At 42.6% G+C, this 22,575-nt stretch overlaps 1 protein-coding gene across 3 annotated transcripts in view; it reads right to left on the bottom strand.

Moving 5' to 3' along the window:
* Window positions 1–11,645: 11,645 nt before the first annotated feature.
* The window catches only part of FAM110B (family with sequence similarity 110 member B), a 123,429-nt gene continuing 112,499 nt past the window's right edge, over window positions 11,646–22,575 (bottom strand). For all 3 annotated transcript variants that reach the window (XM_075494698.1, XM_075494701.1, XM_075494699.1), the window contains one exon: window positions 11,646–15,394. In XM_075494698.1, the coding sequence (XP_075350813.1) occupies window positions 13,980–15,092 (1,113 nt within the window). In that variant the 5' untranslated portion in view covers window positions 15,093–15,394 and the 3' untranslated portion in view covers window positions 11,646–13,979. The remainder of the gene's footprint in view (window positions 15,395–22,575) is intronic.

Genomic DNA, 22,575 nt, shown 5'->3' with positions numbered 1-22,575 from the left:
TTTGGCTGAGCTCGAAGACTGTGTCTTGACTCCAGGTGACCCAGTGTAGCTGCTCACATCACCTCTCTCCAACCCCGTTCTGTCACCATGATCTAGGTTATCCTTAACACCCTGAACAATGTGTTGCTGTTTTTCTGTTGTTTTGTGGGTTGTTGGTTTTTTAACGTGGATCACTGTGACTGAAGTGGGTTAGGGAGAGACGGCACGTGGCGGTGTGCTGACTGATCTGGTGACGCTCTGCCTCGCGAATGGCTGTGGTAAGGCTACCGGGGGTGACTTGCTTTAGACATGTCCTCTAAAGCTCAACCATTGCTCCAGCATGTGCAAAGACTGCACAAAGACAAGAAAACATCATTAGCGCTACATCAACGGCGTATGCATGGATAATGGACCTTCTCATTTTGACTATGCTACTCCATTCTGCTAGGACTCCCTGGAGCAGGTAGCATGAAAAACTGTTGATCTAAGGGTTGCTTAGTTTGCCCAAGAAAAAGCTAAGGGCAGACACAAGCATAGTCTCTGCACCTACACAGTGAGCAAAACTGTGGTAGTGGGCTCTTCAGCCTAGCGAACAAACGTACAGCAGGACCTCGGGGCTGCTGTTTGAAGCTGGACAAATTCAGACTGGAAAGGAGATTACAATTTATCTAAGCAGGGGGTTATTAACCACTGAAATGATTTAGTAAATGCTGTTGTGGGTTCTCCATCACTGCCTTTGTTCAATTCAAAATAGGATTTCTCAACTGAAATACAGTCTGTAATTCAAAGGGGAATTAATTCATGCCTGGTTATAATTGATGTTATGGAGAAAGTCAGACAAAACAATTACAGTGATCTCATCTGGCCTAAAAATTGATGAGTCTATTTAAAAGGAGAAAAAAAAAAAAAGGGCCAACATAACAAACTCAGGAGGAATTCATTTCGGGAGATTGCGTTTCACAATGGCATATCACTTTCCACTAATGCAAATTCACACCTGGGGTGATAGTACTGCATTTCTCAAAAAAAAACTGTTTAAGGAAGCAAACTACTCTTTAAAGGAAGTAGTTCTTGTAATTGTTGGGTGAAATCAGAGCCTTGGTGGCAGTAATGGCAGGAGTTTCACTTCTACAGGAGGTCAGAACTTTATCTGGTTTTCCCTCCTTTCACAGCCATAAGCATGTCTCATTCCGCAGGATTCTACAGAAGGATACAGGGAATCTTCTGCTCTGCAAGTTGTGGTATTTCTTTTGGAAATGAAAAAAACCCAGCATACACTGGCTGAGTGGTTGGCTTTGATCTGATGATTTCTCAAAGTCAGGAATTAGATGAACAGAGAATTGTCACTGATATTTTTCAGCTACGGAGGGTTGCACTTACATCTGTGTGGCATCCTCAGCAATAATGATTTGGTGTTTTTTATAGCCTGTCACTGAGAAGGACTCAAAATCAAAGTGAAAAGGCAGAGTACATGCAAAGAATCACTGCTACCAGTCCAGAAATTTAACTGCTGATGGAAGGGAACATGATGAGTTTTTAATACAATGAAAGAAAATAGATTAAGTGAAAGAGACAATGGTTAAAGTTTCCAAAGCAAAGGAAGGACAACAGTCCTCTTTATAGCAAAGTTACACTATGCTTACTGTGCAGAAGCGGTCAGAAAAATGTTGGGACCTCAGCAACACAAAGCCTGCCGCATTTTGGTACACTGATACATTATCTCAGTGCACATACTGAACTGCCAAACACATTTCACCCAGTATCCAAGTATCCCAAAGAAGTCTCCTGTTCCAAGCCTGACCAGGGCTGACTGCCAAACTGAAACGAAGCATTTCGATGCTCACGTTCACGTTTCAAGGTGGCACTTTGTCTGAGAAGGCAGTCAATCCAATCCCACCCCTCAGCGGCTGCCAACATGCAGTGAGCTGTTCTGCCATCCAAAACCTAATCTGTAAAAAGAAAAGTCAGTAGCCTCCCTTTATTTAGAGTTTTCAGTGGCTTACGTATGACAAACATGTACATATTTTACAATATTTGGTATGAGCATGGACCCATTTTTTTGTAGTGTCAGCACTCCTGGAGAGCCAAAAAAAAGGAGAGGGCAAATAGTTACCTTTCCTAATTATTTTCCAGAGTCTCTATTCCTACATTTTACTATAGACAACACATCTCTAGGTTTTGCAGATTTTTCTTGGAAAGAACTGAAAAAAGGAGGGGTTGTAACTGCTGTAAATGCCTGCTTGAGCTTACAGATTAGCCTGAAACAACAGCTGGCAGCTGTGCCGACAAAAGCAACCCTGTCTCAGGAAAGAGTCCTCTCCAGAAAAGACTGAGATCTCAAAACTCAGTTTCCAAAGAATTTGGAAAGCTCCCACAGAGTAGAAAACACCAGCATTTGTGGTGCTGAAGAGCAGGGCCTCAGAGCACAGCATTGTCCACCGAGTCAACCTAACCATGGGACATGTTAATTTTGATGACCGTGAATTCTCCAGGCTCCAAAGATCCGCCCATTTTAGGCACAAGCCACTTCCTTCATGGCCGGTGTGAACTGGTACATCAGGGGCTACCAGCTGCTTCACTGCCCATCACTGACTGCGTTATCATATTGTGATACAGCACCTTCATGCTTTGCAAAGTCTATGCTCCTACAGGCCACGTAAGCAATTCATCATGGTGCAAGGGTTGCCAAGACCGAGTGAAACACGTATTCCTAAAGATGACACGCTGTGGCGCCGGGAGAGACAACCATGCAACGGCTGCCGTGGCTTATGTTTTCTGAAGGAGAATCGTCTTTGGGAAGCAGGGCAAAGAGAACTTGGTAAAGCAACAGCCATCTTAAAGCAGCAACTTGGACAAAAGCCCTACTTATTTTAAAGATGGAGCTAACTCCGCTTGGGAGCAGCGAGCCCCGAGTGGTGCGCTGGGACAGCGGGGGGGCTGCAGGCTGCAGCCCCTTCTACCCTGGGTTCCTTAGAAACCACAAATCCCCAGAAGCAGAGATTTACTGCCCTTTCACGACTCACTTGTCAATCAAATTCTTTGCTACAAATAATGCAGAAGTGTTTCAACCGAATTATTTGATTTGGGGTTCCTCTGACTTGAAGGTGGCTTTTTTTATTTCCCCTGTTCCACAGAAAATTTTCTCAGCGTCAGTTCTATTATGCACTTTTGAAAAATAAACAGGGATCAAAATGAGTTATTTCTGATGGGAAACTGGTCTGTTGGGAACACATTACACATTCCATTTACTAATCAGAATCTTCTGATAATTTTTACTGTGCATTGCAAATGCAGGCAGCCCGCGTTACATCTGCAGTGCTCAGATAGACTGGAACTGCTCCAAACTGCTTCTCAAAAATTTATTTCTAAAATTTCCCATACATTTACTGTTCCTTCATCCTGGTCACTAATGCATATGTATTCAATGGACTAACTACATGCATATCAATAGTTTAGTAGAGTTACATGTACCATAGTGTTAACAAATAACAGACTGTCTTTCAAAGTACACAGAAACTGTTGCCTACAGAAATAAATGCTTCAACCTGAGGAAACTCAAAGGCTAAAAATATCAAGGAAGAAAGATAAATGGCCTCAGATTACAGTAAAAAAAGCAATGAGAAAACTCAAATTTTAGTGATATGCTTCACAAAGCAGCTTCATATGGCTGGTCATAAATAAAGTGGAGACCCAGGCTGTTGTCAGAAAAATTTCAAGGATGAGCCAAACTGGCAAAGAGCTGCAGCTCTCATTTCTGGTTTCACCACTCAGCGTCAGAATGATGAGGTCCAGGAGGCAGGATCTTCGGCTCCTGAGTAGCTGACATGAAAACATGGGTCTGGGAAAGAAACAGCAGTGGTGAAGCATAGGGGGAATACGGAGGCAAGAAGCATTGCTCTGCAGAAGTGTACCTTCCTGCAGCACGGTGGGAAGGGACACGTGAGGACACGGCTCAGCCAGGGAGCTCCTGAATCTGCCACCTCCCCCCCCCCCCCTTACTAAATTGCTGTAGAAATGCTGCTTCTTTGCAGCAGCAATAACATTTGAGGTGCCATGCAGGGCAGGACTGAAAAAAGTGGCAATTTGTTCTCAGCAGAAGCTCTGAGGGAGCCTGGGATTAGCATCTTGTTCAAAGAGGCCAGTAATTCCTTTCCAAAAGGTTTAAAGGTGGCAGCTTCTGCCTCCACTATTGCACATCAGTGCCTCCCCCAAAGGGGGTGGTTTCTGAAGAGAACAGGCTGAGGATAATTTCCTGGACCCCTGGCCCTTTGGTATCACTCTCATCTCTGCTGTGTTTCACTGCTGAGAGTACAAAGACCTCCAGTATTCTTATCTTGGCATTCCCCACTTAGGGGAATAAGAAAAGCGTTACAAATGAGTCTGTAGGGCTGTATCGTGAGAGTGGCAATAAAAACGAAAAAGCTGGCACTGGGGGCCATGGCTAGTCAGATCTTTTGGGAGCACTGAGGGGTGAAAATGTTCAACATCCCTGCTCTGAAAAGCTTGTTCATTTAAACACGGCCACTAGCTCTGCTCCTGCAGACTGCTCCTGCGGAAGACCTCATGGACCGTCACGGCTAATGTTATTTTCAGATCACATTTCGGCTCCCGCTTCTGTTCTCCTGCAGACCATGTGCTAAAGCAGCAGTCTCTCCCCTGGCTGTCCCCCCTTCACCAGCCAGGACATGAGCAGGATACACTAACATCAAGGTCACTCTAAAAATTCATGCTCGCTCCTCTGCTTCCTCGTGTAATGGTTTTATAGACAGCAAGTCTAACACTTATTTTTGGAACCTAACAACTTACTTGTAGCTGTAGCTGACAGCATCAGTCAGAAAAAGCTTCTGTGTGTTTTGTTTTTAATGAGTCTTTTTCTGAAGAGGTTCAACTTATTCATAACCCAGCTAACCACCCCATATTTTTATCTACATGACCTGCTATCATCTGGCACAGGGAAAAAAAGTGCTGGGTGTCAATAGCTGCCAGGTGTTCATACTGAACTGTTTCTCTGGCTTAAAATAATATTAAACAAGTAAAACAAGCTGCCACCACTCACAAACGCATTAAGCCAATGGATTAGATTTCCTGCGTATAAATACGAGGCTATAAATGGTTCTTAAAAAATGCTGAATTAAAAATATAATTCATTGCCTAGGCTTGGCTGGTGGCATGGCTTTATGGAGTTGGTCCCTCCTCCCAGTGCATCCAGCCTTCCCACGCCTGGCATGTGGGGCTATATCCCAGAAGGGGCTGATGCAGCTGCAGGACTTTATTGCTCCTTGAGTCACACAGGCTCTCTCCTTCAGTCAGCCAGTCGGACCGCTGACTTTTGCCCGGTATCTATCTACTGAATCCGAGTGCTCTGCCATGATTTCAACCATGTGAAATGCCATTTTTTATTCAGCGAAACGCGTGGTCAGGAAACCCCTTTCCATACGCTTTCAACACATCCCACAATTTCATGGCATTACACATCTGTTCACTCAGCAGCCCCCTGAAAACCCGGCGCGTCCCTGAACATCAGCTCTGTGTGGTACTTGCGTGGGAATAAGCCCATTAGAAAAATCTCTAATTCCACACCACAACTGCATTTGTGTATTAAATCATTCACGTCCCCAAGAGCCGACAGTGCAGGAGTACCCTGCCTGTGGTGGGGGATTTGCCAGGACAGGGTCCCGAAGCGCTCCCCTTGCTCCCTCTTCCAAAGCAGAGCTGGAAGTAGGACAACCACGGGAGAAGCGTACGCCTTTCAACGGTGACCTCCAAGGAGCAGGGTCTGTCCTGAACATTTCAGAAATGATGCCTTGAATAAATAACCTCCCATAAAGATTTCTGATATCACAGCTGACTGCTTTGCAGTTTATTACTTAAATGTGGTTTGTGGTAGGGCGAGTTTGTTTTAAAATAGCACCAGTCATATATTGCTCCTGAAACACCTCATTGGTGTTTAGAGAGGAGCGCAAGGGGCACCCCTGAGGCTTGGGACGAATATTCATGATGGCTTATTAGTTCCCAGTTTTTCCAGAAGCTGGTCGTTAGCAGTCCAGTAAAAATTCAGAGAACATATTATAACATGTGCTACCTATGCGTAAAGAGACACACCTTGTGATGGGCACGTAGGTCTTGACCTTTTCCTGATACCAGAACTAGTATTTTGTGCTTCACCAAACCTCTTCTTTGCCTCATCTCACAGATCTACACCCTGTAGAAAAAATATTTTTCAGTAAGATAGTTTGGTGCAGAACATTATACAATTCTTCTGGGGGTAAACACAGCAAAAGTAATTGAAAAATTAGTGATAGCCTAGGTGCAACACATGCCGCTGCATGTGTGGGCAGCATCTTCTAGGAGACTGTCTGGCGGCCCAGATGGTCCTCACCAGGGGCCTGAACGGTGCCACGGCAGAGGAATACAGCACGAGGACAAATTTCTGGGCCATGGAGCAGAAGGAGCTGTATATGGGGAATTTCCACACACCTAGCTAGACCCAGGGTGGTTTCTTCTTCCATGCCAAAGGATGAGATGGTGACCTTGCAGCTGCTTCCTTGTGTTTAGATCAGGGATGTGTCCTCGGGCACCCATATCAGCCAGGTATCAAGGGTCTGAAAAAGCCTCTTTTGGTGACTAATTTTACTAGACACCATTTTGGCTACCATGGGACACACCTGCAAGCCAGGAAGATAAATAAGGTCAGAGAAAACGATGGCTTTTTACCCTCTGAACCAAGCCAGGCTGATGGCCCGGGCCAATACTGCTGCAAACAGCGAGTGCTCCAGCCATGCTGCTGTGGGTCCGTCTGAAAGCAAGGAGGGATCTCTGAACACCCGCGAGAGGTTTCACTGCTCCCAGGGCTCCTGCCTGCGGTGCCTGGAGGGATTTCCCCCTTGTGCTGCTCGGGGAGACAGAAGAACAGGCGAGGAAAGCTCATGCACGAGATTTACAATAGGGAAAAAAGCCCACGCCCAAATAGGGCAAAATATTAAGCTCTGACACTGGGTGAAATCCTGCCCACCCCGCTTCAAATCAGTGGTAAAATTCCCATTGATTTCAATGAGGCCAGAATTTGGGTATCAGTTTTTTCATGGTCTTCCCAAATGAAGCACCCAGCCATGTTTTAAAGTCTCCTCACGCCACTGTGGGAAAACCTGTAAGGTTTTATTAGCTTCTTTGGCTCCGTTTCACTGTATGGCATTTCAGGGAAAAAAAAAACCCAACCCTGCAATTTCATTAGGAAACAACAGCAAAAAAAATCATTTTACAATATGACTTCTTGCCTGCTCTCTACCTCCTGAATTCCATATTGGAGCATATACGGATACAAAGCTCCTATTTTCACTCGGTCTATAGGAGAGGGTTTGAAAGGCCTCGTTTGTCGAACATGCTAGAAACAAAACCATGGGAAATTGAAAGCATTGATGGCTCTTTGTTCAGAGTCCTTCAACAAAAAAGAAAATTCAGCAGATGGACTCAAACCCATAAGCTCACAGAAAGCGTTTTCAGATGGGATGAGTTAGTTTTGTGCCAGATACATGGAAGCCGGTATGCTCCAAGATACGCAAAACATGGATAAAGAAAATCAAGCCTTTGCCAAAACCTAATATTATAATTTTCATGCAGTCAGACACATTAACTGAACCTGTGCTTCCAAGTCTTATTTGCAGGCCAACATTAATAAATAAGACTATGTTAACTTTCTGCTGTTCCCCCCAATCTACTTAAAGAACACAACAACCATCCCCAAAAACTTTAGTAAAATAAAGTTCACGTTCAGCCAAGCACCTTTTTATCCTACTCCTTAAGCCACTCCAAATCACTGTCAGTACATTTCTGAATGCTCTGTGCTGAGAGTAGCAAAGCTTTTACAGTTCAGAATGGCAAGACTAATCATAAAAGATTAATACACTTGAAAAGCAGGTCATTTATTAAAAGATCTTTTAAAAAAAGCTTCATTTCTTAAAAAGCAAAACTATCTACCTACCTCTGCATCTCATCTGAAAGCATTTGCATCCACAGCTGTTCTCCAAATTTCAGCCTGTTCTTTTTTTCCCCTTCTTCATTTTTTAAGCTATGACTAGCAGGTATTTATTGAAACAGTGGCATGCTTCACCATATGCCTTCTGCTTTCATACACTGATTTATCCCATCTCCCATATGAACACACAGGCACCATTTTCCCGTACACAGGCTTGAGGTGTCAGACCCTCAGCCCCAGGGCTGCACGAGACAGCAGCCCGGGGATTTTAGCTTGCAAACCTGCTCTTCTCTGACCACAGCTGGAAGTCTCCCGCAATGGCCCGGTGAAGACAGACCTTGTCTCTCTTGGATCTTCCGCTGTCCTCTTGTTTTACGATAGTCTTTTTAGGCAGCGCTCTTCGGCCGGCTGCCTGGGAACTGAGCAGGCAGTGCAAGTGGTCTGGATGCCACGGGTGTAAGGTATCACGGTACACAGGTACCACGATACCAAGTGGCAGAAGGCAAAATGGTAACTATTGCTTGGATAGCAGGCCTGTATCACTCTTTCCACTGGAAATTGTGCCATTTTGCACACCATGGTCCTCAAGCCAGCATTTTGTATGGAGCTAAAGAAGTAGCAAGGGTATGCATCGAGCGAGATACAGCAGAAAAAGAAATACGGGTAATTTTGGACCACAAGGTGGATATTTCAAGATATGTTTGGCATCCTGTTCTTCACAAGTGTTTTCAATCACTACTTCTTCCTGAAGAACCACCTCTTGCTGTTTCATCTTGCCTGCAAATTGCACGGCACACTGGAAAATTAAAAAATAATCCATTAAATAGACCACTATCTGTTCAGGACATGGCAGCTCAACTACAGCCACAGAGTTACTCTCTTGGAAATAAATAGGCTGCCATGAATATGGGGGTTGTAAAAGACAGGACAAATTGTGGGAAAGTTGCTTTGGGATGCAGGGGCATTAACGTAACTGAAGGATGAGGCTGCTTAAGAAGAGGCTAAGCAAGAAGATGATGACCTTGGTCATACATGCATTTCAGAGAAGAGAAGATGAAAACGGCAGACAAGACAAGGAAGGAACATGCAGAAAGAAAGAATGGAAGCTGGGAAAACTCAGAAAAGGCAAGACACCAAGAAGGTGGAGAAGACTTGCAGTGCCAAAAGCAGGAAACAATAATAGCACAGATACTAGCACTCTCTTACTCTTGTCATAAGACCATCATGAAAAGTACTTTAAATTTAGAAGAATGACATTTAAGAGACTACAGTTTTTGTTATATAATTGATTGTTTTTCATGAAAACTAAAAAAAAGTCACCACTTATTATTACTGAGTTTTGATGGGCAGCCACAACCAAATTCTTAAGTGATCAAATATAAAATATGCTTGAAGGCTGTTCATACCTAGCAGGGCAAGCCAGATGGTGTGGTGTAGGTGTCTCCACTTTATTGCACTGCGCCCCAAATGGACAGCATCCGAGTATTTTAGCAACAACGTACGGACTGTAACGAACGCGAGGACAAAGCTATTGATCACCACTTGGGCTTCCAGGGAGAAAAATAAAAGGTGTTCATGGGTTAATACTTCTGACTGAAATTTGCTTATTTACAGCTTCACTTAACAGATGCCATCATCAGGAGATAAAAGTCCTTACACTGAACAGACAATTTTAATGGCCTTTCCCATTAAGCTATGGGTGATATATTTCAAAGGGCAGATTATTGGAGTCTTTCTGCTGACAGCAAGGAATGTCAGATGAATTCAGAATATCAGTGAACATCTAAGCCTTGGTAACAAGGATTTTAATATAGAGTTATATTACAATTCAGGACAAAACACCTTGACCAATTTATTCTCTTGTACAGCACAAAGGGACCTTACACTATATCTGCATTTATATTCATTGCCAAAATAGGCAATGGACCCTTACTGTTCATGGGAACAAAGCTCCAGATGCTCTTATATTCTAAGCCTAATGTGCTCAGCTACTGGTGTGGCACCATTAATCACATAAAACATGAGTTTTATAGCCTTGGAAAACTGGCACCTCCCAGATTTATTGCTTTGACTACTCTGCTTAATGAAAAGTTTCTTATGAACAAGTTTAGTACTAATGTACTAAACATTATCATCCCATAATCAATAGGTATCAGGAAGACTGTTTTTAAGGTTTAGCTCCTTTCCTGCTCTCCCGCAGACTGAAATTATTCAGCTCTGTACTGCAGAGCTCCATTAAGCACTTTGTTTTTCATTGAATGACTGGAATCAAATGTGTATGGCCTCCATGGATGGATAAACTGCTGTAAAAAGGGATAAGTCAGCAATACTGATTGGCTCTGTTGTCTGAGCGTGTCTTTTGATTTTTGAATTTCTGCCAAAAGCATCATCATTCTGTGTTTACCCTTCAAAAGCCCCCGGTCACTCAGATGGTGCATACGCTCGCAGCACAGCGCTCTCCCTTGCAGAAACAGAATTCATAAAAAAGAAGATTTCAGTACTTGCATTTGTTGAATGTAAATTTGTGGCACGGATCCTTTATCTCTCATCTTTCACAACATTGTTACTATATAATATGAAGCGATTAAAAGAGCAGTTTTACTTTGCTGCCCATCTCTTTCACTCAGAGAAACGGTTTATCTCTGCGCAAAGCTGTACATAGATTTCCAAGTGTACTTTGCCACATCATTTTCCTCTTCCTTTCCTTCTCCAGCAAGTCAAAATAACAGAATCCCCATAAACCTCTGTGGTGGTTTCTCTTGTGTATGTGTGTGTGTGCGAGTGTGAATTTACACTGACTACTGAAAACATACTGTGTTTTTCTTCACTTCTGGGGCGCTGGGCTCAGTCCTAGCTTCCACAGGATGCCACAGAGCTGCATCTCCCTGAAGAGCTGCTCCTGCAACAAGAGCTGTTGTTTAACCATGGATGCTTGCTGTGTGCTTTGCACCTAGTAACTGCCTGCTGGAGGCAGCAGGAACAAGACCAGAACGGGTCTGTGATGAGGCGTTTGAGTTGGTCACAACTCTCTGCAAATTCAATGTTTGGCACTCAGGAATCTCCTAAGGCAGAGAGAGACAAACAACAGACCCTCTCGATATGTCTGCAAGGGCAAAATGGTTACTCCCGTTTGAAAACAAAACCAGATCTGACACCAACGATGTGGCTTTTATGCAAACATACAGGTAACAGCAAGACTATAAATAAATAAATCGTATCTGCATAAACTGTAATCAAGTGACAAATGAAGGCAATTGTTATCTGCTTGTTCAAAGCCTTGGGGACATTTTGCAATCTTGTGATTTGTATTACTGCAACCTCACCAGAGTTGCAAGTTCAGCTGACTGCGAAGGTCTGGGTCCTGTAAAATCTTATTCACGTGCATATTGTAAGCAGCCCAGATGGCGGAGTCAGAGCCTGTGCCGTGGCAAAGGTGCTGCTTAAGATCTCGGGTGAGGAAATGCTCTCTTACAGATAGCTCACAAGCCTAAACCCCCTGTGGCATTAAAAGGAAATGAATTTGATTTCTCAAGAGCCTACAGCTTCCTAACAAACCTTGGGAAACAAGTTCAGAATACTAGTATATGCTCGAACCCATTTTCTAGTTATAAAGGCTTCTTTATTACTGCTTTTGGCTGACAACAGTTGAGATAGCATGTTTATCATCATTCTTAAAACACTTGAGAGAGAACAATGTGAGTGCATTTTTATTTCGGTTTTAACGTCTTTATTTCATTGCTGTACAGCTGCATTACACTTGGCTTTAATCCCTTAAGCATTATTTTCCTTGGCAAAATAGTCACTGAACTGAGTAGAACTTACTATTGGAAAAATATGCTTGAAAAACCAGTGTGATGTCAATGCCAACTGAAACCCATGGAGCTTAAAATGTCAGAAATGTGCCTGTAGCTGAAATACATAGCTCCTCATTTTTTTGACCGAACTAGGAATGTTGTAAGTCTTAGGTTGTGAAGCCAACTGTAAAAACCATAGAGTAGCCTCCTGAAACTGAATGTGTGCTTTTTTTCCCCCCCATGAACAATCATTTGGAAAACAATTATATAAAACTTGATATAGGATAATTCCATAGGCAAAAAATGACTGCGTGGCTCCGCTTCCACGCTCGCCTGCATTAACTGTGGCTATCGGTAAGAAGTTGGGCTACAGGCTTCTTAGAGAAAAGATAGAACCCGACTTTGTAAAACTTCTTTAATATTCAAATATATAAATAAGCACTACTGAGGAATAATTCAGAAGACTGCGGTGATTCATTATGAACAGATGCTATAAACGGGAACAGTAGCATTGCTAGGTAAGGAAGAAGCAAGCTATTTTAGGAGTCTTGAAAATCTCTTCTAGTTCTTCAGACAGATCATGCTGCTATAGTTACTTTATAAAAAATTATATTCTGAAAAGCACTTTAGTAAAAGAAACCTTTTACTGGAACTATTATTTAACCAAGACCTTCTACAGCACTAAAACACACTGCAATTGAGTTCCCGATATAGTTTTAGGAATGGGAGGGGTAAAAAAAAGAACAAAAAACCTACCATACCTGCACCAGGAGCTATTTATTAGCATAACACTCTTCCTTTTAAAGATTTCGTAACAACTGAAGTATATACAAAGTCTTACAGCATTTACACAATAAAAAAGTTTCCTATTAGCTGATGAAGTATAAGGTAGTGCTGCAATTTACTTCAAAGCATGTATACAATAATAATGAAGCAGACCACTGTACTTTCAACTTCTCTGCTACCACACCACCACTGTCAGTTGAAATGACAGTTAATTAAGCCACTGGGAAGACACAGATTGTCAAAAGATTTGTAACAGGTTGACCTGCAGCACTAACCATCATAAGGAGGAGAAAAAAAAAAAAAAAGAAAAGCTACATACTGTCATGTTTCTACACTTTCCTAGAGCTGTAACAAACTTTCACAGCCTTAGATATAACATATGCAAGACAACATAATCACAATTTTTCAGATATAGTTCAGCTACTGAGTGTATTTACTTCTGAATAGGAGGCGTTATATTGATATGGCTGTGTGTTTCCATTTTTGTTCATTAACTGCTCAAATAGGTCTACAAAAAAAATTAAAAGACAGCATGGAGTTTGTAGCCATGATGTGTTTGACTAATAAAGGCATTCAATATCAGCTATAGGATCTAATAATTCCTGTCAAAAGTTTAAGACCAGGAATCTTTGAGTAAAAACCAAATCCGCAAAATCCCGCACCTACAACGTTTCCATCTGTTGACTCCAACCTTCTTTAAGCTTTTCCAACAGGGTAACACAAAATCATTAAAATGCTTATACCAACCCAAATGCAACACTCATTTAGTTTATGAGAGGTCAAGCAGATCCACTAGACTACTTCTGCTGTAAAATTGAGGGAGCTTACCTAGAAAAAGGAAACCTTTACTGAACAGTCCCTTACTACAAGTAGGGATATACAGTTTAACAACGATACATAATTTAAGAACGTAACATTCTTTGCCTTTTAGAAACAGTTTTACATGTGCCAATAATGCACTTTCTACAAGAGATAAGGCTGCTTTGCCTATCGTCGTGTGCCTAAACCTCTTATTTTGGCCAGTTTTGCTTTTCTTCCCTCCAAAGGGATTCTGTTTCAACTTAGAAGCTAGTAACGTCAGTTGACAATATCTGTATTAAGACAAAAAGTGACATATAAAATCCACAAGGAACCACATAAATACCAAGGAAGTCATATAACCTTTCCATGTAAACACTTTGATTATACTGAAGCCCTAATTAGATTCTCGTCTTAAACTTTTGGCAGATAATGTGTATGCTCAGCCAGGCTTTGTAGTTAGTTATTGTTCAAGTGGAAGCCAGGTCAGCTCACATGTTGACAGGCATGCAACTTGGAAACATTGCACAACAAGCAACACAAAGAGATTTGAGAAGTGTACAAGACTTCAAGTAGACTTCACAACCCTTCACAACTGAATATTCACAGACAAAGATACAGTCCTTGCTTTTTCTACGGTGGATTTTCTCTCACACATGGGACACTTTCTGTGACTCTCTAGCTTGCTTGATGCTATATAACCACTTGATGATTCTGGCATTCCTTTCAATGGCAGAAATGCCATATGGCACACGGTCATTGGCACTGTCATCGTTTCTAAGGTCACTGTTGCTGTCCTGAGACTGTTCACAGTCTGAGCTAATCATGCTTGCACTGCGAAAGTTGAGGGATATAATATCAGAGTTAGCCCTTGCAAAGTTTTCCATCCCGAGGTTTTCAAGCTCTTCAGGATCCAGTCCGCAGTAGTTAAAGAATCGCTCAACATCTGCGTCGACACGAAAGTATCTGTCGCTTAAGTCTGATTTTGATCGCTGTAGGGAGGGTCTTCTACTAACTCCGCATCCAGACTCGACTGCCTCAATCTCTGGGGATTTCAGGGTGGCAATGGCAGCGATTTTGGGCTTTGGAGGCAGAGGGGGGGCTGAACTACTGCAGGGTATTGCTTTTAAGGGCTTTGCACTAGTTACTTTCCTAATGTCTGAGGAGCTGTGAGAGACATGCAAGAAAGTCTCTGCCGACTGATCTAGGAGCCTTCTGCTGACGTTGGAGCTGCTCTCCTGCGGGCTGCTGCGGCCCTGCGTGGGGTAAACCTTCAAAGATTCGGCGAACGAGTGTCGGTTCAGCTCCGTCGAATCGGCTCTGTGGGGCGGCCAGTTTCGGGGACCATGCTTATACCCTGAACCCGAGCTGGAGCCTTCGGAGCTGTTGATGATGTTCTTCAAAATCTCGAGTTTCAGATTTTCTCTCTGGACGCCGCTCTCGGTCTTCGTGTTGTTGCTGAAGACTTTCAAGGTGGGGCTCCCCAGCGCTCGCTTGGCCGCAGGACAGACCGGCGGCTTCGCCAGCACCGCCGGCTTGACAGGCTCCTGCTTGGCGTTGATGACCTCCTGGCTCTTGACGTATTTCGCCTTGTCGGCTTCTAGCCTCTCCACCGCGCTCAGTCTTTTTGGATTAGGCTCCGCCTGCCTGCGAAAATAGTCGGGTCCTTTGTTCAGGATGCGGAGAGGAACGGCGGACGTGAAAGTGACGGCAGGGCTGACCGGCTTCACCATGCTACCTGTCGGTAGTGTTTCTGTAGGCATGTTTGGTGGTCTTTCCCCCGCAGCCGTTTTGGATTCTTCTCTGGGATCTCCTAAATGCACGGTGCAGAAACATGTACATTAAGCACAATGAATAGCCGATGAATCCTGGGATCTGAGCGTTAGCAGCAGCGCCTCATCTCACAGCTCATTAAATAACACTGCGTTTCTCTTTTAAAGGCAGCCTTTGTAGGGCAAGGCCACCCGACACAAGTCCGTATTAGTCTGCTCCGCCGACTCCTTTCTTCTCGCTGAAAGATGCGGGAGTCTCGCCGTTCCCTTTGTGCTCCACTACCGGCAGCGATCTGAAACGCAGAATAACCAACCACACGTTAGCGAGAGCGCCTGACATCAGAGCGATAGCAACAGCCGCCTCCCGGCCCTCCTCTCCCACCGCCGGACGGGATGCAGCCGCCGGCGCCGGCGCGGGGGAGGCGGCGCTCGGGGCGCCCGTGCCCCCCTCTCGCTCCGCACCCCCGAGCATCTTACGAGAAACGTGTTGCTCGTTGCCTACGGTCTAAGCTTGGGTTTAACAAAATTACACTGGAAAAGAAAAAAAATTTAAAAAATTAAACCCCACCACGATACAGCCATGCATTTCTGGAGGGAAAAAGGGAAGAAAAATGTGTCGATTCAGAGACTTAGACCCATCTATCTCCTGAAAGAGCACTTTCAAACTAATATCTTTGGCTTTGATTAGTTGATTTGTGTACACATTTTACCTCTAAACCCCAAACGTTCTTCTGCTTATAGGCAACATACTCTGTAAATCTAAGAAATTAAGTGTATTTTCCTTTTCTATTAAATGCTCCAGAAAACAATCTGGTCTAAAAAGCAGAGAGCAAACAGAGACATGTAGCATTTTAAGTGCAGTCCGCACGCTTCATTGTTAATCTAATATAAAATCAACAATTAAAAAGTAGGAGGTCTTGCTAAAGCCACCTATTCCAGTTCAAAGTCTGTTTGAACATTAGTCCCCAAAGCACCGGTGCTCCAGCAGTAAAATAAGGATTTCCAAGTTCTTGTGATCACCTTACAGGCTTAACAGAACCACAAAAAGAGGCTTTGTTTTTTGATGAAAGATTTTGGGAGCACGCAAAAACATTCTGACTGGGTTTGAAAGAAAAGAGTTTGTCTTCACATTTGGATATAATCATTCAAGTTTTCTACCAAGCACTAAGTGCAAATGAAGTTTACCTTCATCTAAATTATTTTAAGATCCTATCACTTAGGATTGTCACAACAGTCTAAAATCCAACACCATGGATGATGTTACAAGTGCTGTAACAATTTTTCCCACATGAGGCACTGAAGGGCACTTATCACTGAATCTACTTTTCAAGCAGTGATTTAGCTAATGGGTCTCATTTGTTTTATTACTGCCCCATTAATCTACGCTGCCCTTTTTAATATCCCACTTCTGTGTTCTTCAGAGAGAGAAAGAAAAGCAGCTGCTACTTCTTCACTCATCCTAAGGAATGCAGAGCGGCATCCTTCCCAGGGATGACCTGCTTTTGTGTGTACTGCGATGCTGTGCATGCTCATCCATCAATAGCCAATTTACTAATATAGGGTGTGCCATCAGTATATTGTTTAGACCAAAAAAACCCACAAAAAATTTAAATACCAGCTAAAGATACATTAACAATAAAAAGAAAACAACCTCAAGTACTGATTCCCAGGAATACATGATATATATACATTGAATATTCTCTCTAAATCATCCAAGGTCAAAGCAATCAAATAAAATACATAAATGCTCTAATAAGATTATAGGAAAAAGCTGAGCTTTCTCCTGAAGGCTCACTGTCACAGCATTCTTCAAATATAAACTAACATATTTAGGTGGGTGATAAACCAGACACGTATTCAGTGCAATTGAAAGGGTAGTGAAATGTTAATTAAGCTTCCCTTTCAATGTTGTTTTATAAATCCTAGCACTAACTCCTCAGCAGTTTGACTTCCTGAATTTTAACTAAGTCTTTCTGAAAGAGAAAAAGCTCGCTTTCCTCATTTGAATCAATATATTTATTGGTACTATTTTGAAATTAAGTATCAAATTTCCAAACGTGCTGAAGGCAATTCCAACACACGTCTGCACACACACATTTCTCTTCCACACACACAAATCAAATCTTTCCACGTCGCCAGCTCAGAGCTTGATGGCTAAATGCTTGTAAAAATACCCCATTGGTGTGTGTATTTGATACTTGTGTGCAGAAATCAAATCTATGCGAGAGCAGGGGTCTTGTCAGGAGGAAGAAAATCCCCAGAACAACCAAACCCCCAATTCTCTGTACGAAACAACACTGTCGCCCAACTGAGTTAATACCACTTGACTAAGCAAGACCACAACTCTCCCTTTCCTCCTCGGCCATTGTCATTAAAGGCCACCATGGTCCTGCCCCAGAGGACAGCTGCCAACTCCATTCTCCTCCCGGCGAGCGACTCCGTGCAGCACTATGGATCGGAGCTGTGGGAACCGAGGCACTGGACTCCAGGCTGCTTTTGGAAGTCTCTCCCCAGCACTTAACAACTTCCTCACTCAGGACAGCCCTGATCAATGCCAACAAGCATTGCTTAGGAGGCTAAGCATCCATGTTGGCTTCAACACCACACTTAAAAGGAAAAAAGAAGGAGGGGAAAAAAAAATCCCAGTGTGCATGCATGTTCATCCAAGAGAACAAGAGTGCTTGTTTGCAAGCACATATGGGGCCAAGTGCCCTGAAGTCAATGGAACTATGCTGTGACTGGCAATGAGCTCCAGGCATGCCTAGAAAGAAAAGCAAAGACCTGGTGAAGAGCCAGGGCAGAAATGTCCACCCAGGCCAGCACAGGGAGCTGGGGGAGTAACAGCCAGGTGGTTACGTGGCCAGACACAGAGGCTTTGTACCTGTGGGGCCGCTGGTATAAATTATGATACATGCAGCTACAAAAAAAGATCAACTAAGGCTTTGTGTGTTGTTTAAATTACCCCATTTCACCGAGGTGCTGCATTTAAATATCACAGGGAAGTTTATTCAGTACTCTTATCTGAGAGAGCTGAAAATTATTAACCAGACACTGTTAGAAAAGAAAGTGGGATGAAAGAGAGGTTGGTGAATGTAAAGTGCTAATGAAACAACTTCTCCTGCCTGTGCTGGTGATGGCTGCAGCCCAATTCTGCTGCTAGCAGGGAAAGGGAGCGCAATTCCTACCAGCCTCTCTGCTGTCCACGGGCACCTGAAACACAGCAGCGACACTAGAGAGCCTTGCTACTTATTAATTTCATTGGTAATGAAAAAGGCTGAGCAGCAGCAGTACAGCGTAGTCTCGGGAAGACAAAATCATGCCACTTAGTTTCCAGCTGTGAAAATCATCATTGCAGCAACAGGGGTATAGAAATGGCTTTCTTCTGGCTGAAACTCCAAAGAAACTCACTGCTTAGGCATCTCAAGTTCCTGTTGCGTACAGCTCTGGTACCAGTTTTGCACTGCAGAAATTCAAAGGCAAGTAGGTTTTCTTCACCCACTCCCAGTAAATGTGTGAAATATACTTAGGGACCTAAGAAACGTTCCTTTTACTCTGTTTACATCCAAATGTCTACTCTGTAGGTGTAGTTCTTCTATGGACTGAACTGTGTTTTTCAGGATTCACTCCGGATTTCCGTTATTGCTCTTCTTTATAACTCCTGCTAGACTTAAGAGATTATTTAAAGAAAAACAAAGCTAAAAACTTATGCATACATTCAAACATAGTTCATTTTAATACTATGCATACATTAATAAAACATTTCTTAAAGTTCTTACTAACTGAGCTCCTCTAACACCCAGCGACTGTTCCAGACCTGCTGGGTAGAATACAAAACATACACAGGGGTAGAGGGGTTTTGGGTTTTTAAAGCTGGATTTTCATCCAGACACTTCGATTCAGGATTCCTTTGCGACAGAGGCAGAGGTCCAAAACGCACTTATTCATTCTAGGCATTGTACTCCAATCACTCTTAGGTCTGTAATATGTTTGTCAGATAGTCACATTTAAATAACAGACGCACTATCTGCATGATTTAGGGGAACACAATACAGCCTAGAGCAGCAATAGCTATACAACTAACATTAACTACAAATAAATCCTCTATAAAATATTCTTTCCTTGATTTAAAGCCAAGACAGTAGGAGGAGATAAACTATGCAGAAACTTTGGAATTACAGTTCCATATATTCTAAATATGCAGTTTTTTGAAATTTAAAAGAAATTTATGAACTGGCCCCCTTCTGGCAAGTATTTATTTCTAGTGCTATTATTAATACAGTGTTATTGTACAATACTCACGTTTATTTTTTCTCTCATACCTAAAGGTGCATTCTAAACCCAGACTGAATGATGCGAACTGACAGCAAACAATGCGCCGGTGCTCCCCGGTTCTGTGTTGCCCTGTAAGCTCCTGCACCTTGGCCAAGTCTCAGCCAGTCTTTGCCTAAGAGTATCCACAGAAGAGCACTACATATTTTAACAGTATTCAAGTTGCAACAAAGCAGCACAAACCAACAGTGAAAATGTGGCCCAAATGAAATTAGAGGAATTTCTGCTCTTGACTTTGGCAAGGACACAGCTTCACCTGACAAAGCTACAATGAAGCTCATGCTCTTAATTCATCCCTCTGGGACAGCGGATGAAGGGATTGTACAGGAGGTAGGATGAAGCACAGTGGATAAACAGAATGAAGGCTGACAGCCTTTACTCTGCTTTCCTAAAGGCCCGTGTCAATTTTATTTTCCAGATGATAAAATGTAACTACCACTACCTCAAGATGCACCATAAACATCACATAAATTCCAGCATAAGTAATCAACAAGTGATCTCAATAGGACTCAAAGAGATCACAAACCAAAATCTGCATAGGAACACAGGACACAGATGGAAAATGTCAGGCTCTGCTAGCGACTAGGTGCACTTTAGAGCTGCAGGTCCCATTATGAAGATGCTGCTTTGTTAACAGTCCCTGCAAAGCCTATAAATGAGGGCTTCACTGAGAATGACTTGCTACAGGTCTATGCGCTAAGTTGTACTAATGCGTATGTCTAAAAGTGACATGAGTTCTTCTGTGGATAAATGTCATTATAAACCTCGTATATTTATATTACTAAGTTCAAAAATACAGGCTAAGCCTAAATAAACTAGGCTGAAATTGACACAAGATGATCCACCTCCAGAATGGCAGCAGTATTTCATTTCTGAAACCAATTTTAGATAAACATGTGTATGGGTGTAGACTTGGTCTCGCATAATATTAACTGTCAAGATAAAGCATGAGGAGATGGAATAATCTTTCAGATCTACCATGACTCAAAATACTAATGGAAGTGCTGATTTTCAACTCTGCTCCCCCCTAAAACATGAAACAATGAACAGTAAGTGAAGAGCAGGATCTGTTCAAGCAGACATTTAAGCCTTCAAAAGGTCATAAAAAAATGTGAACTACAGTGACCTAAACCCAAGAGTGGCAGAATTACGTAGACATGGGAAATCTCCATCAAGTGGGAAGGTAATAACTTTGGCGAGGGCAGCCACTTTTCACTGCTGATGTATTACTTCCAACCAAAAAACCCCAACTACAACTGGCATTAACTTTGTAATAACTTGCATAGATGAACGTACAATGAGGTGATAAATTTACGCTAATTCTGCTTTGCTCTTACATCACACTCAAAGACTTTTAAGATAAAACTCTCCATAAACAAAACACTGCCACCACTTCACATTCTTTCTATTTCACTGTGCAGTTGAAATGATGAGGTTTAAAGCAGGATGCTGCCATAACCTGAAATGTTAACACTGTTACGGGGAAATAGCTTCTGGAAAATCCACGGAGGTACAAACGCCTGGGAAGCAGGAAAGCAAGTTAGCAGCTATACTTACATACTGCCCCTGTAATGTATGCTTAGCGCTCACTGGGAGCTGGATAGAGATGACTCTTTGAAAGAAAAATCTTCAGAAAGTATTTTGCTTCTTTTTAGTTCTGAAATCCGGCACTGTTACATTTCCTACCCAGCAGCAATAATCCACTCTCAGCGATACTTGCTTCTGTGTAAATACTGCCCTATAGATGGCTCCCAAACATGAAAACTCTGATTTCTTTCAAAAGGTGCTGACAGCCGCACAAATGCATAAGAAAGCTCAGAAATGAAATTTCCCTTTCTTCCAACTAGATAGTAAAAAAAAAAAAAAAAAGCCATCTTATTATTTACAGCAATATTACATGTTGTGTTTGTAAAAGCTGTAATGGAAATCAATACTGTTTTCTTTGGACCCCTGTGTTGATTACACCGTATTGTACTCTAGAATAATTTCAGTCTCTCATTTAAACAAAAAAAAGTCAGGAAAGGCCCTAAAAAGTATGGTAAGGAATGTAATTTTTTATTACATTTGTAGCTTTAGCTTTATGTCAATACTTCTATTTCAGTGTGCATTCTATGAGAATGACTCTCTAAACACTTTGCAAAGCTTTAGGAAACACCTCTAGTTCTCGTTCATCAGCCAGTGTCAATGGTCTCAAGTCCAAACCACTTTTATCCTTTTAATTCTGCACCTCTCCATAACCATCACATTTAAATTTATAGCCTCCTCCCTACAACAAGATCACAATTCCCAATTTATCCTGTGGTCTCCTGGGCCCACGCAATTTCCCCAGGATCCTCTCTGCACTTTTAGAAATCAACACAGCCCCCTTCTTCAATACAGGATACTTGGTCCTGGTGCTTCATCACATTCAGAGGTTCATCAGACCCCGAGACAGGTCCCTGCTGCACCAGGTCCCAGCTGTTTGGTCCCTCTTCTCTGGGAAAAGGGGGATTCTTATCTCTCTGCTCCTTCATCACCTCCTCGTCAAACTGTTTCCCCATTGCACCATCCCATTTTTGCAAGATGCCATAACTCCTGCTCTGCTCTGGTTGAAGGCGTAGTGCTGTTTGGACTACGCTTTTCCTTTCCTCTTCTCTACTGATAGGAAAAGCTGGCACCTCATCTCCTTATTCCTGGCAGCTGTCCTTCACAGCCATGCTTGGCATCCTGGAAAACCACTTTTTTTCCTAGCGGTAACATTTTCATGTGTTAAAAAAAAAATAAAAAATTAATTGGGCAGCTTTATGTGTCATCGCTGCACACTGGGAGAAAACAGAGGGAGGCAGAACAACAAAACGGTTCTAATTATGAAGCTCAGCAAAAATGTTTTAAATGGAACACTATTTATTTTAGTTCACATCTCAAATCCATGGTAATTCTTAACAAGTCCATTTTAAGTGTGAGCTGTATTTTAAGCTACCCAAATCTTTGCAGTAATAGGTTCAGTAGAAATCATATGCATTAGTGAAGAAGGAAATCAAAATCTACCTGCAGAAATGCAGAGATACACCTGTAAAGCACCCTCCTTCTAGTATTACCACACGGATATGCCACCTCACTAGCAGGACTTGCAGACTCCATACATCAGTCACCCACGTGGCCCCTG

The sequence above is a fragment of the Mycteria americana genome, chromosome 2 (assembly GCF_035582795.1).
Source record: "Mycteria americana isolate JAX WOST 10 ecotype Jacksonville Zoo and Gardens chromosome 2, USCA_MyAme_1.0, whole genome shotgun sequence".
Lineage (NCBI taxonomy): Eukaryota > Metazoa > Chordata > Aves > Ciconiiformes > Ciconiidae > Mycteria > Mycteria americana.
Note: the sequence above shows the minus strand (reverse complement) of the source record. Positions and strands in the feature narration are given on the sequence as shown.